Below are 20,809 nucleotides of genomic sequence, written 5' to 3'. Positions count from 1 at the left end.
GGTGGGTTCCAAATTTTTTTTACTACCAGTTCTGTGGGTGTGGCATGGCTTGGTGGGCGTGGCTTGGGTGTGGCAGGGGAAGGATACTGTAAAATCTCCATTCCCTCCCCAGTCCAGGGGAAGGTTACTGCAAAATCCCCATTTCTTCCCGATCAACTGGGACTTGGGAGGCAGAGAATAGATGAGGGCAGGGCCAGTCAGAGAATTTTATTCCGAACTACTCAAAATTTCTGCTACCGGTTCTCCAGAATGGTCAGAACCTGCTGAAACCCACCTCTGAATTGTTTCCTGAATTGTGCTCAGAAGGGAAGATCAAACTGATTGTAATAAATCCGGCAGTGGATTGGACTATTTCTGGAATTATGGACGCTTGAAGGAGATCTGGTACCTCCTTTGAAATCCTAATGCATACTGATTCAAATCCTTGCACATTTATAGAGTTTGAGCCATCTTCCATGAAGAATAATAGTGCCAGACGTCCCAGAGTGACTCTGAGGGTTGTACATCTGAAATATGTCCCAAAAAGCAGAGCGAGAATGAGATGTACCGTATTTTCCGGTGTATAAGACGACTTTTTAACACATGAAAATCTTCTCAAAAGTCGGGGGTCGTCTTATACGACGGGTGTCGTTCTCCTGTAACCAGGCAGACCAGCCCGAAAGGCTCTGACGAGCCTTAAATGGGTCTGGCGATCCAAGCTCTGACGATCTGCTAATCAGGCAACTCAGCTGGGATCGCCAGAGCCATGTAAAAGAAAAAAAGTTTTCCCCCTCCAGCTTGCTTACCTCAGCTGCTAGTCGCAATGCTTGCCTTGCTTCGCTTGCCTGAATCCATTCCATCAGCAAGCAACTCCCTGCCTGCAATCAAGCAGGCAGGGAGTAGTGGACTTCAACTCCCAGAATTCCTCAGCCAGCAAAGCAAAGCTGGCTGAGGAATTCTGGGAGTTGAAGTCTACAAGTCTTAAAGTTGCCAAGGTTGGGGACCCCTGTTCTATTGGGTAAGTTTTTTTCCCCTTTGGGAGCTTTAAAAAAAATAGCTAATTGGGGATTTTTTTTAGTTGTTCTTTTTTAGACCTAGCCATTTAAAGTTTAGGAAGTTTTAAATTTAGCTTTCATATAAAAATAAAAATAAAATAAAATAAAATAAAATAATATTTGTGCAGCTTTCTGAGATTTAGTGTGTTTCTGTAGTGTTTCATTCTAACTACACAAACACACAAAATCTCACAAAGCTGTATGTGGAATTTTGTGTGTGTAAAGTGTCAAAGTTGTTTTTTTGGACTTTTTGTGGCTGTGTGAGGTCCCTGCTTGTTGCAGGGACCATTTTGGGTCTAGCACAGCTGCTTTTACATTGTGGGTGAGCCAGTTGTGTTGTGTTGTGTGTGTGTAAAGTGTGAAAGTTGTTTTTTTGGGCTTTTTGTGGCTGTGTGAGGTTCCTGCTTGTTGCAGGGGCCATTTTGGGTCTAGCACAGCTGCTTTTACATTGTGGGTGAGCCAGTTGATGTTTTTTAATTTTTATTTGGTGTGCGTTGGAAGAGGGGTAGTCTTATACGGCGAGTATAGCCCAAACCCTATATTTTAACAGGAAAATTCGGGGGTCGTCTTATACGCCGGAAAATACGATATTTGCAGCATTAGGGACTGCCAAATCAATTGATCTGGACCAAATTAAACTACCGTATCACATATTTCTAATGTGTCATTCCGCCAACCTCACACATTTTTAGATGGCATAATCACTTACAAAGTTAAGGTATGTGCACAAATATATTCTGAATTGCCTCTGGGACTGCATGATAGCACTTTCACCATGGCTTTTTCCTGCCATTGTAGATATGATCTTCTTCCCAACAATTAAATTTGGGATTCCATCTCAAGAGCCCATGGAGACCCACATGGGATCGCTCTGGTTGCTGATGATGCTTAAACTCATAAACTCACTTGTATTCTTTCCAGTGTCATACTTCACTTTGGAATTCAGCTGAATTGGCTTGCATTCTGATTCCCATCAAAAGAAGTCAATCAAGGCCTTGGTAGTACAGTGGTTTAATGCACCCTGTAATTAACACAGCTGCCTGCAATTTACTGCTGGTTCGAATCTCTCCAAGGCTTAAGGTTGACTCAGCCTTCCATCCTTTCTAAGGTAGGTTAAATGAGGACCCAGTTTGTGGGGGCAATAAGCTGACTTTGTATAAATATACAAAAGTATGAAGGCTATTGCTTAACGCATTGTAAGCCGCCCTGAGTCTCCGGAGAAGGGCGGCATATAAATCAAATTAAAAAAAAAAAAAGTTCTAAGTCAATCTCTTAAAATCTGGAATCCACATAAAGCTCAAACCAACCAACCAACCAACCAACCAACCAACCAACCAACCAACCAACCAACCATTTAATTTAATTTAATTTAATTTAATTTAATTTAATTTAATTTAATTTAATTTAATTTAATTTAATTTAATTTAATTTAATTTAATTTAATTTAATTTAATCATATTTCTATGCCGCCCAACTCCCAAACGACTCTGGGCGGCTTATAACAGAAATAATTCAAACAGTGAACATAATTTTTAAAAAAAACATTATAAAAGCATTTTAAAACATTAAAAACACATGCACATTTAGATTTTGTGTATCCCATATATTCAAGAAGATTGGGGAAAGAGTAAGGGTGACAAGTATCACAGCTATCCACTTTTTTTCTGTACAAAGTAGAGATAATAAATTAGCACTTAGATCTATGCCAGTTGCAGAGCATTATGAAGTTTGCTGCATAGCTAAAATGTTCTGACCATAGTGCAAGTAGGTAATATAATGACTGCAACCACTGTTCAACATCCAATAGCTTCTACTTCTATAGTATAGGAGAGCCTTCAAACTATCTCGCAATCATATTATCCTAAATTATGGCACTTCATCATTATGTTTAGATGCTTTAGCTAAGAAGAGCATATATATGACCCTTTACTGATCTAACTGCCACAGGATAAAGGGAAGCTGGAAAAAAAATACATATATCAGGTTTTCTTTTGTAATATTCCCTTTGCTCAATTTTTGATATTTTTAACCATAATAAAGATAAATATTGATTACTTGAGCAACATTGATTTTAGGGGGAGTTGCTGCTGACAGCTATATGATTTGTACACATTTCTGTGCTCAGAAAATGGAGTATATTTGCATGAGAATTCAGTTTGAGTGTATTGATGTGAGGTTTTGTTTGCTGAATCGGTATGCCACAAAATTTGCATATAATGTATACCTGCAATTAGAAAAGAAATATGAAGCTGAAATAAATCCTGTTGGTAACTTTCTTTGACAAACAATTCCCCTAGACAGCTTGGTAGTGGTTGGGTTTTATTCCTTTTAGATGGAGTGACTTGCATAGTCTTATATATGTTTACTTAGGAGTAACCTCACTGAATTCGGAAGACCTTCCTAGATGAGTGAGTTATTCCTACAGGCTGAGTGAACTAACCTCAGAGACTTAGCAGCTCCATACATAACTAAAGACATGAAGTCACTGCCATGAGAACTGCATGTGGCCATCAGATTAAATTGAAATTCTCAGTGCAAAAATCAGTTCAGAGCTAAGTATTCCTTCCTTAATCTTGCTACATGGGGGATAGAAGGCCTCAGGAGAAAAAAAAAGAGAATTGGGCAATGCCAGTTACATTTGTTCTGGCTCTACACATTCTCCACTGACTATAAGCTTTCAATTTCAATATCAATATCCCAGAAGAAACTTGTGCTCCAGGTACATTGCCATCTTGGTATCAAACATAAATAGCTTCTATTACTGTTGGGAGATAAAACACATACCTACTCAAATGAAACAGACAAGATGAAGCTACCTATGGTAGTTTTCACATTCTCTCCACTATTTAATCATGTTTTGTCACTTCCTGACTTCTATATCACAGTCGTACTTGAGACTGCCCTGGAAGGCTGTACAGAATGCAACAGCCTGCATACAGAGAGGAATGCCTCAGTACCATTTGTACTGTGGGATTTGGCTTAGTCACAGCTTTTCTTGAGATGCAGTGCAATGCTATAAAGTCCAACATGGCTTGGAACGTGGTAACTACAACATCACTTGCTCTAAATATAATATGTTCATCTAATGATGAGGTGTGATGGGAGAGATGCTGAATCAGATGCTTAAATAACTGGAAACAGTACTTAGATCAGCCCATAATGTTTTACAAAGGTCCAGTTGATAACTTCTTGGAGAAGCATGTTCCATCAACACTCTAGATCAGAGTTCCATGAATTCTGATACTTCCAATATATCAGTAATACGGTTCCCAGAGTTAATGATTACTAGGGGAAAGAAATGACATAGGTTTTTCTTTTGCTTTAATTTATATGCCGCCCTTCTCCGGAGACTCAGGGCGGCTTACAATGCGTTAAGCAATAGCCGTCATACTTTTGTATATTTATACAAAGTCAGTTTATTGCCCCCACAATCTGGGTCTTCATTTTACCTACCTTTGAAAGGATGGAAGGCTGAGTCAACTTTGAGCCTGGTGGGATTTGAACTTGCAGTAATTGCATTAGTCCACTGTGCTACCAAGGCTCTTTTCCACCCATATGCTTTTTCTACTACTCCCTCTGGATTGCAAGCAGAATGCAGGATGATGTAATAAATAGTATGTATTGGCATTTTGGCTCATATATTTATTTTCTGGTTATATTTGCTTTCATTGGCACTCTTTGCAAGTTTATCTAGTTTTCTGATGCTTCACTCAAACCATTTTAAAAAAGAGATATGTTTATGGGCTATCAATAATTAGAAATACTATATTTATTTGTTTATTTATTTATTTATTTATTTATTTATTTATTTATTTATTTATTTATTTATTTATTTATTTATTATTGCGATTTATATGCCGCCTTTCTCCCTGGGGACTCAAGGCGGCTTACAAAATAACAAATTCCAATACAAATCACAATGAAATAAAATTAAAATCAGCGACCCTATTACAAACAGTTTAAAATTATGACAGTGTACCCCCAAACGGATCAGTTGAATTGACGGAAGAGCCATGACTTCAGCTCGTGACGGAAGGAAAGAAGGTCGGGGGCTGTCCTGAGCTCGGTGGGCAATCCATTCCAGAGGGTCGGGGCTCCCACAGATAATGCTCTCCTCCTGGGGGCCGTCAGCTGACATTGTTTGGCCCACGGCACCCTGAGGAGGCCGACTCTGTGAGAGCGGACAGGACGGTGGGAGAGCGGCTGGAGATGGTCCTGCAAGTACCCCGGGCCTAAGCCATGAAGGGCTTTATAGGTGAGCACCAGCACCTTGAAATGTATCTGGAGCGCCACTGGCAGCCAGTGCCGCTCACGCAGGAGGGATGTTACACAGCAATATCTAGACGCCCCCGTAACTACCTGCACGGCTGTGTTCTGGACTAGCTGGAGTGACCGTGGCGAGGGCATCCCGGTCTAGAAAAGGGCGCAACTGGAGCACACCTGTGCGAAGGCCCCCCTGGTTACGGCCGTCAGATGGTCCTCTAAGGACAGCCAACAACCGACAGACAATCCAGAAGGACACCCAAGTTGCGGACCCTATCGGAGGGAGCAAGAGTTTCTCCCCCGATCATTAAAGATGGAACCTCCAGATCCCGGGATGCCGGCATCCACAGCCACTCAATCTTGGAAGAGTTGAGTCTAAGTCTGTTCCTCCCCATCCAAACCTGCACCGCTTCCAGGCAGTGGGACATCACGGAAAGGGCATCCCTAGGGTTGTCAGGGGTGGAGATGTAAAGCTGGGTATCATCAGCATATTGATGATACCTCACCCCAAAACCACGAATGATCTCACCCAGCGGTTTCATGTAGATGTTAAAGAGCAGAGGGGAGAGAACCGATCCCTGAGGCACCCCTCAAGTGAGAGGCCTCTGGGAGGATCCCTGACCCCCCCGCCCAAATAGACTGCAGGCGACCAGAGAGATAGGAGGAGAACCATTGTAAAACTTCAACAGTATATTGAAGTTTTTGGTAATGCTAGAAAATAGATGTGTGTCCATCTAAGCCAACATATTCATCCATTATGTTACTACTTCCTTTAAAGGAAAAAAATGCATTTATATTATTTAATTACTACTATAATTATAGAGTTATAGCCAAAGAGCATTTTATTATAAAATATAATTAATCAGAAAGATTACTGAATTATAGGACAATCCTTTAGGCTTCCAGATGTGACTTTCTGAGGGAGCCATGCATTGAAATGAATGGCTTGCCTTCAGAAGTTGTCCATCACTGGAGGCTTTTAAGGACAGACACTTGTCTGGAATGGTACACGGTCTCTTGCTTGAGCAGCCATTTGGACCAGAAGACCTCCAAGGTCTTTTCCAACTCTTTATTCTGTTATTCTGACATTAAGAAATTTTCTAAGATGAAAGGGCACTTTCTTTCATATAGTTCTATTTATACCCATTGTAGGAGCTCTGAGATGATTTTTAAAATACATATTTTTAGGTTTGGAAGGGTGGGGAGGGCTACCTCTGGAACACTTTTCTTTGCTCAGAACATTAAAGGCTTCTTTTTCACCTTTGATTTTTTGTCAGGGGGTGTTACAATGAATCACACCCGTCATTCCAAGGCAATTGTTTTCTTAGCTCAGAAATCAGCCCCAAAGCCAGGAACAGTGAATGTCTGATTTACCAGTAGATTGCAGTCTAGTGCTTAATAAATGGGCACAGCCACTGGCCTGCTTTCAAATATTCATGAAGCCTATACAGGTTGAAAATGCATTAAATGTGGGAATAATGCCAATATATGATCCCCTTACAGACAAGAAGCTTTCACAAATTAAAACAAGTGAGACGTTAAAGACTTTAAATGGAGGAGCCTTCGTTTTCAAGAAAGTGAAGGATGTTCACTAATGGATGCCAAGCTATGTGTAGTAGATACACATTTCCCAAAACAAAATGTGCTAACAAGATGGGGCAGAGATGGAAGGGCCTGGGCTTCCACAAATCCTGGGTCTAATGCACAACATCTTGGAGGATGATGGGAGGATGACTGATGGAGTTATGATAGTTCCCCTTAGTGAATGGATCATCCAGGGTCAGGTTGATGAACCCACGCTGCCATCATAATGTTTTTCTCTTCACTTGTACGTCTACTTAATTATAATGCTATGTGTGGATGATCTTGGGAGATGGGGAGGAAGAGATGTGCCTAGGGAATGACCGTGTTAGAAGGCAGCTGCATGACATAGCTTGCAGCTGCATAAGAGGCACAGAAACACTGAAAGGATCGTCCCTAAATTATCAGGCTGTAAAAAGAGACAGTGGGTAATTGTACTTTCAGACTTGCAACATTTACAATTAAGCAGAATTAGCTCATCTGATTGTATTTCGTGTCTGGTGTATGTGGGAAAGCAGAGATCAATCTGCTATCAGGCCTAAAGTTCTTGCTTCTGAACATATGCTTTTGCGATTTGTATCAAATTAAAATGATGAAGACTATTTACAACAGTGGAAGAGAGAATAACTGTGTGGGTAACATAGCCTCTCTTGGTCTCCTAAACTATCATTAGCACTGATGATGTTACCTAATTAAGGTAATGAAATGTCTGCAAGAAAACAAGGAAGCTCAGAGAGCACCAAGGACCCCTCACTCCTAAACTATCTCCAACTTTTGGTGAAGTACAGGATGCTAATCCCAATACTGGTAATGAAGTTACATTCAAATACTCATGGTCTCATAAGGTTCTTTGTGATGATTCCCGAGGCACAGAGGGAATAGCGTTCTACTATATTATTTTTCTTGGCAAGTGTTTTCTTTATTAATGGTAGTGGAATTGCAGGCAGGAGCCTACCATACCCAACCTGCAAAAGCTGGCAACTGAGCCTGGGGTCTTCTATATTCACTGCGTAGGACTCACCTAAATTTGTTTACAGCTTGATGAATGAAAGTTTGCTTTGCAACCATCCCATTAGTATTTCTCTTAAGACCCAAGGCTAGAAAGCAAACATTCCATATAGATTATTCTTAGGGAATTGATTGATTGATTGATTCTTAGGAAGTTTTTAACAGTCCAGACTAAGTATTCCTAATACAGTGGTGTTGAAATAGGACTAGGGAAACTTGATTTTAAGTCCATCTTTAGCCCAAGAAGCTCACTGAGTAATTTGGGGCAAATCCTTCTTTTTCAGGCTGGTATACTTTACAGGATTTTTGTTGTGGGGAAAGATTAGAGGAGGAAGCTATGAAGTTCCTCCTCCTGGAGAAATTGCTAGATTTAAATCTAGCAAATTAAAAAAAAGACACACATATATACATACTCATCACACTATTTTTTCAGAGAACTGATGCCTGTGCAAAAACGAAATAGGAAACTGTAAGCTAAGGAAAGGCATGAGATAATGAATTATTTCTCCTGCTTCATCTATACTACACTTCCTACATTGCCTTTTGTTTTTTGAAATAATGACATCTCTTTTTGCCCTGATCTTATCAATTTCATTCAACCATGACTTTCTCTGTCTTTTCTTTTCTCTTAACCCATTCACTCTTTCTTCATGTATTTGTTTTGCTATTCAGCTCTCATTTGTTTTCTCTATACAACCAAACTCCCTCACAATATATTTCTTTCATAGTAGTCATTCATTTTGTATTCAATCCACACACCACACACTTCTTCCCACTGCATTCAACTTACTTTTATGTTTCTCCTGGGATATCCAGCACTCACTTCCATATAACAAAGTACGCAAAAACACACTCTGATACCCAGCCATTTTTGCTTCTTTTAACAAACATTCAGTTTCTTACAACTTCCCATGTCCCATACATTTCAATCAGTCTTACCTCTGAAAATTTGCCCACTCATTTCCCCTTGCTTTGTAAACATTCTACCAAAGTAGAGAAATTCATCCACTAGGGTTTTTCTTTTTTCTTTTTCCCATTTATGTAATTTGAAATTGTTCACTCTATTTTCCATGTCAAACCCAAGTTCCTTAGTTTTTGGTAATTCATTTTCAGTTCTATACTGCTCATTGCATCATAAAATATAATTTGATAGAAATCATTCCGGGTTTCAACCAACATCATGACATAATCTGCATATATAACTATATTCAAGTAGCAGTCCTTTAATGTCATTGCAAGCATTCATTCTGTATTTAATCATAAATATAATAAATTACCAAAAGGGCACTACACACCCCTATCTCACTCCCTGATCATTCCTGAGCCATTCAGTAAACGTTCTATTTATTTTCACACCTGCTCCATTTCCATCATATATCACTTATCATATTCAGCAACCAAACTCCAATTCCAGGTTTGGGCAAAAATCGTGTATTTCAACCCAATTCCACTTATCGTATGTTTTTTATAAAGCAAGAAATATACAATATACTTTCTCACATTGAAACATCTCTCCATGACATACAGAAGAGCAAAAAGTTGGTCTTCATATCCTCTGCACTACACTTTCCAATTTTTACTCAGAATTCTGCATAATAACTTAATCATGCAAATAATGTAAATTGATTCAAAGGAAGCAACACCCCCCCCCCATCTTACTACAGTGTTGGCATTTACAATTGCTTTCTTTCTTTCTTTTTGTCCTGGGTGTAGAGAAACAGTTCTATAGCCAGCAGTTGGAACAGATTTTCCAAATGTTGGTTATAGAACCTTCATACACATATTAAACAAGACATACAGTCATTCTGTAAGCAAATTTCATTCATAGTTTAACTCTTCTTTGGTTAGACTGTGTTTTCCAAACTTGGCAACTTTAAGATGAGTGGACTTCAATTCCCAGAATTCCCTGGCCAGCAAAGCTACTACCCATCTTAAAGCTGCCATGCTTGAGAAACATTGAGTTCGACTAAGCATAACTGCAGCCTTACCATTTTGCAACATTCTTAAAGCGTCTATGATTTCCTTTTCATAAATGTTTTTCTTGGACTGAAATGTTTATAACATTCATTTCCATCAACATAACTCTATCCTTCACATCACAAATCTTTAAAACATTTTCTCAATATTCTTTCACTACAGTTTCATACCAAACAATTTTATTTTATTTTTAACTCTATTCACTTAGCTGGAAGCTTCTTCACACATTTCCAAAACATTTTTTCTAATCTCCATCAAATTTATTCTGTACTGTGTTTGCCTCTTCTAATCTCCTCTCATTTACGGTCTCTTTCATTTCAATATTCCAGAAAAAAAAAAAACTTTCCTACCTCCCATTAGCATACCTCCACACACTTGTGTGGCACTGTAACATAATTATTTTCATTCTGTTAGAATGAAATAAAAAGCTTTTATTTATTTTTTGTCTTATGTCCACTCTATCAATTAATTCTGTTCAGCCATCAATCTATCTTGTAATACTGTTATGTAAAGAAATTGTGCTTTTACCTCCCTGAGTTCTTCTTTTATTCTAATTTCTTTCACTTCTTTCCTTTTCTTCCATATCTATTTTTTCCTACAATTCACTCTTGGCACTAAGATATATCAGTACACACACACACGCACACACACACACACATACATGGGAGATGAGCGGTTCTAAATGTGTGAATACACACGTATATAAATATATATATATATACATATATACACACACATATATAGTCACACATTTAGAACCTGTCATCTCCCTTGTAAACTTTACTAATTTTCTAAATATTCTTTCACCAAAGATCAAATCAACCAAACTTTGAAATATACAGTAATTCTTCTGCCACCATTTATGTTTAAATTGACTTATTGTTTGCATAAGCCACATATTTAAAACAGGCTTTTCAAAAAATACCAATCACCATTCTTTTTCATTTGTGGGTTTCCAAACGATCCAGTCGCTTTTCCTATACGCCTTTGTCATCTATTCAAGTTAGCTGAATAAATTTTCCCTTAAACTGTTCATTCAAAACTCATTTTGGGTTGAAAGTAGGATCAATAGTTCACTTGTACACAACACAATTATTTATATGACAGCAATTAATTATTTCTGGCATACATTTTAACCTTTTGACTCATCATTCATAATTAAACCTACATATTCTTATCCCTGCATGTATTTATCAATTCTACTCCATAAGATCAGTAAACCTTCCTTTGGAACTATTGTATCCTATTCTTCCTCTTAATTTTCCAAATAACATATCTACTTTTCTTTCTTTAATTAATTCATACTGTATGCTATTTATTAGTGGTATCTATGGTTGAAGAGTCAGAGAAGTCAAGACAGTGGTCATGGCATTATGATCGATACTCTGCCCCTTCATATATATGTACAAAAGGAACAAGACTTCAATTGCATTGCTACAAACTACCGTCTTAACTCCATTTATTCTTCCCATTTATTCTGTTTATATTCCAAGTCACAATTTTGCTCATGTCATAGATGTTAGATGAGGATGATGGCCCCATAGATGTTAACCTCTGCTGCCCCTAATGGCTTTGGTGGATCGCTTTCCACAGAATCCCTTTGTGGAAAAGAGAAAAAAAAACAAAGATTGGGTAACTAAGCCTTAGTTGTACCCATCCTGCTAACAGTAAAAAAAGCAAAACAAAACAAAAAAAAAAACACACACACACACACAAAACAGTAGCTAATTTTGGCACATTTTGCTCAGTATGTCAGAAGCACAATCAAAATCCAAATTCCAATTTTGCTCCAATCACGCTCATGTTCTCTTATGCAAGGTAGGATTTTTAATCTAGAGATTATTCGCCAAACTAATATATTATTATCTACATCTTACTTTTTTTTTTCCCCAATTTTTTTAAAAAAATTTTTAAAACACACAAATAAACATACAATACATCTTTTCGGAACAGAGCATTGATCTGGTCTTAAATTTATACAACTTTTTGTTCATCTTTATCAGAATTTAACATATTCTATTTTTGCCATAACACTTATCACATATCTCAACTATTACTATCTTATAGAAAGCTAATTCATATTAACTTGATCAAAGCAATTACCCTTCTATTAATCCACCTTAAATCTTGATTCAATTAATACCTCATAATACATTTCACAATTCTTACCCCAAATACTAAATCTTATTTCCATTTCTAGAACTTCCTTACAATTTATTATTACTTCATATAATATTCATTAAGTCTTTATTTAATTATTACTTCATCAAATTTAAATCTTATCTCTAATCTTGAAAATATACCAATTTAACATTTAAACAAAGTTCTTAATTTAAATAACACAACATAATACAATTCATCACTATTTCCCTAAATTCTGTCTATTTAGCAATACCATTTATATAAAAGCCAATTTAAATAAGTCTTATTTAGTAAATCATAATCCTATATCATTTCAATTTTCTTTTCTTTTTGCTTAAATAAATGTATTGTTGAAGATATTCAAATTAATACAATTGTTATAGGTATTTAAACAATATCCCAATTATTATAGCCATCAATTTTCTCAGATAGTACCATCCAATATCTCAATAAAAATTAATTCATTATATCCATTGATATATTTTCTTTTTACATAATCTAATTTTCATATATTTTAGCTTCAATCCTTATTTCAAGTCTAGGTATCTATAGCATATTCTTCTCTCATTTCTATCTTTCTTTTTCTATCCCCTATTTTGCCCACTGTTAATCCCAGTGTAATCATCTATTAGCTACATTTTACTAACCATACGTATGTTACCTATAATTCCTAGTTGGTGAGATGTAGGCAATGGTATGCTAGCTTGTAGGATAGTTTCTAAATTAGAGACCCTACTTTGAATGCACAGGATGCAACCCATACACTGGATGCAGATAAATGAAGGATTGAGTGAGTGAGTGAGTGAATGAATGAATGAAATGAAACTATTTTGATTTAATATGGTGGAGCTTCTTAGATGTATATTTATATTCATGGGAATCTAAAAAATGTTTATTTGTGAGGTCATTTGGCAATGTTGTTATGCCATATGCCAGAGTATAAAAATAATATCTCTTCTTTTAATTGTAATGCTGGGTTGATTCAATGTAGATTGAAGCTGAATTTAATGAAGGCCTGCTACATTTTAGACCAAGTGTTGTTGTTGCTGAAGACTATCTCTATAATAGGTCATCAAGCTTCAACCATGGACCCCCTTTTTTTAGAGTTATAGTACAGGAATATATGGAATGATAATAATTCAGATTTTAAGATAAATCCGTTAAAGCTGCTAGTTTGCAAAAGGTTTATAGTCTACCCCTAGCTATAGATAACAATATATTTCAATCTAAACACTTCTGAGCCTTCTACTTCAAGAGTAACATTGTCACTGATAGTAAAAGGTGTTTCACTATCCATGACATAATGCATACAAATTGGATGGAAGCCCCCCCCCCAATACTTAACAGACTTAAAATAGACAAGAAATCACTTAACCTCCTTCAAACCCTGGAAAAATGCAAAATCCAGCCCCATCTATAGCGCAGCCCTGGCTCTTCTGAATCACTGTTTTCACCACTGAGTTCTCCCTTTGCTCCCTTAATACTCAGTATTAAGTATCTCCCTATTTAACCGATTACATTACATGAAGGGAAGGAAGTCTTGTGGAACTCCAAGCTGTGAAATACATTTAAAGCACAGTTGACATATAGATTGGATTAGAGGTATTTTCTCCTTGTTTCCAAAGGCAGTGTTGTTCCAATTGTTGCTATCCAGGAGCTAAAGGAGCTAGGCTGGGCTGGGAATGAGTGACTAGTCACAATTAGCTGGTGAGATTTCATCAGATATTTTTAAAGTTGAACATGTTCTTCAGCGGGAAAACTGGGACATTTTACTGCTTTCCAACATATTGAATATCAATTTTGTTATAGTTAATTCTCATCTGTCCCCTAATGCATAAGGAAATTGGCCACTGATTTCTGAGTACCTGATATTTTTCATTGTTTTATTTACAGTAACTTAAGTAAATATTTCCTTTAATTAAATATTTTTCATTTTGGAATATCCTGGAGATATATTGAATCAAAAATGATACATTTCTTTGACAGAGTTTTCATTAGTCTTGATAGAAGAGTAATTAATAACAGTAAAGCTTTCTGAGTTTGGTTGGCAGAGACCATGAATGTAAGGTGGAAAAATATTCAATTGAAGAGCCTCAACGTAAGGCTTGTCTTACCTATGAATCATTTGGGGCTGGATAATTCTACTGCTTGTGCTGTCTGTCCATGATTGAGAAAACAGGGCTGTTATCAAGCATCAGACTTTTTTTTTTTTTACTTTTGTGCCTCCCCAGTGGAAAGAAATCCAAACAATGAGTGCAATATGATTTGATAAAGAGATTTGATAGACTTGACAATCAGACATTGTTGAAAAGGAACCTGGTGGCTCCCTAACATAGAAATGTTATACAACATGATGGTAAAGCATATGCTTGGTATGCAAAAGACCCCAGCTTCAATTCCTTGTACCCCAAATCTCAATGGTTTCCTTGGACAGTTCATATAGAAATGATTAGCTGGCAGTTGACTCCACAGGGGATGATAGTATCAACATTGGCAAGAGGACAGAAAGAACATTATGAAGTAAGCCCTGCTCCATTTGTATGCAAGTCATTGAACAAATGTTCCAAAGGGGTGGTGCTTGCATTATGATGCTCCATCTGCCATCTTGCTGATTTTGACCTCCAGCAGTGCAGCCGTTGATTGGGTTTGTGGAAACTGGTTAGGCATTTAACCCATTTCTTAGCTACACTCCATATACAGGGTCCTACATTTATTATAAGGACAGATTTCACGTTAAGACTCAGGTGTCCCCAAACTCTTTAGCTTATCCATCCCTGCATGAAATGACAGACTGTTCATCAATCCCAAATATTTACTGTATGAAAATAATTCAATAAATACTACTTTGATGAAAAGTACTACAAGCAATGACTATAACAACAATAATAGAGAAAACTCAGAGCCACTCTTGCTGGCGGCTGACAATCCAATCCTTGGTAACACTGCCTCACCACTAGCCAGGCCCTATCTTCAAGACTAAGGACTGGTGTGGAGCGCTACAAAGACCTCCCCAAATTAATATACCCCAACAGAGCATCCATTATTTATCAACCACTGAATGACTCCCCAAATATTTACTGAATCCCATTTGATTCTAGCCATTTATTGATCCCTTGGATAATCCCATTGATCCTTTAGGGGGTCTCTGCTTTAAGTCATTAAAGTGAAAACAACCAACCTGAGCACTGGTGCAAACATAGACAAAAAATTGTTGGTTAACCTGCTTAAGAATGTTGTGCAAACTCAACCACTAAGTGTATGGGGTATGTCTCATGAAAAAGACAATGTGTTTAACGAGGAGAGTTTGTGTATATATACTAAATCTTCAATATATATACATTGGGTTAGGGTTAGGGTTAGGGTTAGGGACAGGCTGATCCTCCTGTCTATTTCCAATTATTCTGTACTGTGTTTTTGTTATCACCAAACACATTCCATTAAAATGTGGTGTCTTTGAAAAGATATTTATTCACATATTTGTTTGTTAGATTTATCCTGCATTTCTTCTAATTATTCAAGATAACAATTCACCAATTTCTCCCTAGAACAGCAATGTAGGGGTTGATCCAAATTCACCCAGCATGTTTCATGGGGGAGGATGGATTCTCCTCATTTCTTCTCCAACATTTTCACAACTATGCTACATGAATGTTCTGTTTGGTGTTTGTTTCAACACATACATTTTGTCACTTAATATTCATGGAGAAAATCAATCTATGCGGTTGCTAGGGATCAAAAAAATTCTTGGCAAATAATCCATCAATGATTTGGAATTGGAATTAATATTCCATTTCTAGCTAGCTAGCTAGCTAGCTAGCTAGCTAACTAACTAACTATATATATTGTATTTCTCATTATGGAAGTGTCAAATCCTAGTGCTTTCCCCCTCATTAATATTATTTTTTCAGATAAATTTCTATAAAGCATTTAACTCCAAGCAATATTGAGCGGCTAATCATCTTAGAAACTATACACAGAAAAAAGAATGCATATTTGTAAGTGTAATACCTCATTGGTCTTAATACAGCAGAAAAAGCACATTTTGTTCCCCTAAATTGCTAGGATAGTCACATTCAAAGAAATCATATTTTCCCAATCAAATAAATATGTAAGTATGTTTCTGTACCAAACATCCTCTGCATCTTCATCGCACTCTGCCCCAAACTGACAAATGTCACAGGTGGATGTTTCCTTTTGAATGGTTTCTCCCGAACCTTCACTCCCTATGAGAGAAAGACAGAAGTCAAGAAAAAAAATGCTCACGCCTTTCAAAAGGGCACAAAATCATCATTCATATCCATCTTTGGGAATACAGAAAGTTTTGTAAACACAAATGACAACAGGCATGTCTATGTTCAGCTGCAACCTCTGACTGTGGATTGGAGTAGACTGGGCAAAGAGATCCAGATTTGAAAGACAAAAACAGATTTGGAAATAATGTTGGTTTTCCTGCAGCACCTATAAACAAGGCTAGGAAAAGACTGATAGGTGCTATGTGTGTGGCCATGCAAGGTGTGTATCACATTTTGACCTTTAGTTTCAGATCTCCGCATAATCCTAATTTTCAGTGTTTGGGTTATACTAATTCAGGCACCTCTGTATGCAGCTGGTAGTTCTGGCTTTCAAAAGTTACCAAGGAAGAGGAGATAACCTTGAAGAACAGAACACCAGCTAAGTCTTGAAAAGAAGATGGAGAGGAGGAACGAGGAAGGAACTCAGAATACTCTGCCTTGATTCTCTTGAGTGTAAAAAGAGAGAAAGAGAAGCTTTCAAGATTGGTTATTATACCCTGCAACAAAAGAGTTCCAGTAGATTCCTGGACCTGGCATATCTCACAGGGCTAACCCAACCTATAGAGAAATGTTTACATGTAGAAGCAGAGAAGACTAAACATTTGGTGGACGATGATGGAATCCCCTGGTCTCTGTTCAGCACATTCCATCAAGATACCAGTAGCTTTGTGTTTTACACTTAATGAAAGCTGATCTTGGTCTCTTAATGATGCAGAAGGACGGAGATGTTGGTGAGGCACTTGGAGCCATTTGGACTAGACCAGTACAGATATCAATGATACATAAAAAATAAAATAAAAGCACACACTGTGGTCCTGCATGTGGGTTTTGCCTGGGTCATACACATACTCCTACTTATATCTCTAGATACTGGTCCTTAATGTAGTATCAATCCTGAGTCTTAAGGTGATGCTCGCCCTTTTTCTCTTTGGTGACTATTTTCTCTTGCAAGATGCCCTCAGCAATTTTAGATAAAAGAAAAGAGGAGAAATGGCTCTTAAGTTAGATGTTGTATTCGTTTCTAAAATTAGCGGAAACCCCATGGGATGCATGCAAGATGTTCATGTATTGTTTATGATAAATTTATATTGTATTGTTTAATTTTTGAGGTATACTTCATTTTAGTTTACTCACAAATGCTGCCCAGAATTGGCCAGATGGAGATGGTTTATAAATGATATGATGTAAAAGAAACAAACAAGCAAAGAGGTCCTTTGAGTTTTAGCTAAACTGTGACATTATTTATCAGCAGGGGAACAGTTCCAATAGAGTTGAACCAGATCCCTAAAGGAGGGTCCATCAGCAGTGCTAATATCTGCAGATACCTCCTATAGTGTATTTGATGCTCTCACGTCTGATTTTAACATTTAATTTTTTTCAAGAACTTAATGTTTAAAATATTTTAATAATATACTTAATTTTAAATATTTTTTTTAAAAAATATTTTCATTGCCTGCCCACACCTTTGCTTCCAAAAATGTATCTGGAATTCAGTGTTCTTTTCTGATTAACATGTACATTTGATCTGGCTCAGCTTTAATAACCAGTCTGCCTTCTTTGAAATTGGTATGTTGTTGTGTATTGTGAGAACAAGGATACGGTTTGGCATTTTGGTCTCAAATCTCATTTTGTGTTCTACTCTGTCTCCTAGCAATGATTAGTTTTTGAACCTAAATCACTCCTCCTTCTACACTGAATTTTGGGATCAAAAGTGGTTTTTGTAGTTTGGAGCCCAATAGCCTCCTCTGGCTTCTTGGAAAAGCCACTTTTCTTTTGGTCTCACCAGTTCAACTGAGAAATAGCCACAGCCACCATGGGAGTCATTTGGTCAAAGCAGCCACAACTTTATCTTCAAAGTCCAAATGTTCCAGCAGCCTCCCAAAGCTAGGGAATCTTGGAACACTACCAAATACTGTTGAGCTTCACTTGCTTATGGTTGCTATGAGCTCAGTAGGGACTGCAGCCAATCTTGGACAAGTTGCAAAATAATTTTGGAACCTTTCCTTCTTTGCATCGTTTCTCTCTCTTTTATCAAAAAAAATGTCTGTATCCAGTTATAAATTTCAGCCACACACACAAAAAAAGAAAAGACAAACAGTTTTCTTTATGATGATATTCTTAGATCAGAAGCATTTTGTGATTTATTCTCTTTCGTCTTTAAAATTATGAAAACAGAAATGGGTTATATAATCCCCTGCACCTGGTTCATTTTCATAGAGTTACCAAACTTGACTGTGATGTACAGACACTGTAACAGTAAAACATCTTAATTCCAATCAAAATCCTAAAAGGGGGCACAAAAATGGCAACTACTTGTGGCATTAAAAGCCATTCTCCCTTTGATCCAGAAGAGGAATCCCTTGTTTTTAGGGAAATCTCAGATCCATATACAGAGGCCAGATCTGGTTCTGAGGCTTCTAGTTAAAACATCATGGCACAAACATGGTGGCATCTTTTGCTACACAACAGGACAAAGATGCTTCTCTTTCAGTGTGATGATGCCTGTTATGGCTTTACCTGGGCTGTGAACCTGTTTACCTACATTTGATTTACAGTACGCTGCTTTCCTCTGTATGTATATTCATCAGAATTTGAATGAAAACAGTTAAAATGTTGTTTTAAAATGTTATTTTGGACTTTGTTTCCTAAACAAAGTCCATTGTTTCTGAAGTCATATAGACAACTGAGGCAATTTATATCATCTATGCCAATTATATCATTTGAGCAATTATGCAAATGACAATTTTACTCCATTTATGCCCATTTACATAATTTGTGTCATTATGCAATCTGCAAATGGCAGAAATTGACTCACAAATGATCTAAAAACTTCAATTATATATTTATGCAAATAACAGAAATTATTTGGGATTTAACAGGTATTCAGATTTAACAAATACCCCTTTCTCCAAACAATCTGTTACGTCACAGTTTTATTGCATTATTTAAAGGACCATTTTACAGTGCTCATTTTGTTCAAAATTCTGCATTAAGTGTCTAATCCATTAGATTAATATTATGACCATCATAACTATGATGTGAAATATGTCCAAACAATAGAAGACAATTGAGGTGACGTATAAGCCAGGACCTTTCCTGTACTAGTATCCTGATTATGAAATACTGATCCAAAGAAAGAGAGACTTGCCCATTATGTGGGCAAAAGCTTTCTTTTGTTCTATGTTATTTGGAGTTTGCTTTGATTCTTTTGCCTGTAAAGTCCTCACTGCAATATTGCTCCACAATTGATTTTTTGGGCAATATATGTTATACAGATACATAGACACAAATGTAAGTTGGAGGTTCTTGTTATTCAGGGAAGCAATAAACATATATATATATAAAATAAATCGACAGATGATACTGTTAATATGACTCTGCACTACATCCTTTAACATCTTGAATCTCCAAAGACCTATGCAAGGGTCCTCTCTGTAGACTTTAGCTCAGCATTCAATACCATCACTCCAGATATTATTCTAACTACACTAAATCAGCTAGCTGTACCTGACCACACTTGTAAATTGATCATAAGCTTCCTAATAGACAGGAGGCAGCAGGTGAAGCTAGGCAAAATCACATCAGATACCTGTACAATTAGCATAGCAGCCTCCTAAGGCTATGTGCTCTCTCCACTTCTCTCTCTACCACCAATGACTGCATCTCAAAAGATCCCTCTGTTAAAGTACTGAAGTTTGCAGATGATACAACAATGATTGGTCTCATTCAAGACAATGATGAATCTGCATACAGACGGGAGGTTGAACAACTAGCCTTGTGGTGCAACCAGAACAATTTTGAACTGAACACACTCAAAACCGTAGAAATGGTGGTAGATTTTAGGAGAAACCCTCCTATACTACCACCTCTTACAATACTAGACAACACAGTATCAACAGTAGAGACCTTCAAGTTTCTAGGTTCTATCATATCTCAAGACTTAAAATGGAAACCTAACATCAAAAATGTCATCAAAAAAGCACAACAAAGAATGTTCTTTCTGTGCCAACTCAGAAAGCTCAAACTGCCCAAAGAGCTGCTGATTCAGTTCTACAGAGGAATTACTGAGTTTGTCATCTGCACCTCTATAACTGTCTGGTTTGGCTCTGCAACCAAACAAGACAGACACAGACTTCAACAGATAATTAGAACTGCAGAAAAAATAATTGCTACCAACCTGCCTTCCATTGAGGACCTGTATTCCATTGAGTCAAAAAGAGGGCTGTGAAAACATCTACGGACCCCTCACATCCTGACATAAATTGTTTCAACTTTTACCCTCAAAATGACACCAGAACAACTAGACACAAGGACAATTTTTTCCCAAATGCCAAACAACTAATTCCCACAACACTGACAAATAATTTACTAAGACTGTATTACTATTATTCTTCTCATCCTTCCTAGTATCTTCCCTATATCTTCCCACTTATGACTATAACCATGCTGCTTATATCTTTACAGTTTATATTGTTTGTTTCCTAGTATGATTTGATTGCTTATTAGTAACCT

General features: G+C 37.1%; 1 protein-coding gene across 1 annotated transcript in view; it reads right to left on the bottom strand.

The window, feature by feature from the left end:
• Positions 1-20,809, bottom strand: part of TMEFF2 (transmembrane protein with EGF like and two follistatin like domains 2) — a 280,639-nt gene that overhangs the window by 79,292 nt on the left and 180,538 nt on the right. Inside the window, exon 6 of the mRNA XM_070956835.1 lies at positions 16,132-16,224. Coding sequence (XP_070812936.1) covers positions 16,132-16,224 — 93 coding nt within the window. The remainder of the gene's footprint in view (positions 1-16,131; positions 16,225-20,809) is intronic.

Source organism: Pituophis catenifer, unplaced genomic scaffold, assembly GCF_029215685.1.
Source record: "Pituophis catenifer annectens isolate HBS135680 unplaced genomic scaffold, rPitCat1.0.hap2 SCAF_1, whole genome shotgun sequence".
Classification (NCBI taxonomy): Eukaryota; Metazoa; Chordata; class Lepidosauria; order Squamata; family Colubridae; genus Pituophis; species Pituophis catenifer.
This window is presented reverse-complemented; position numbering and strand designations above follow the sequence as displayed.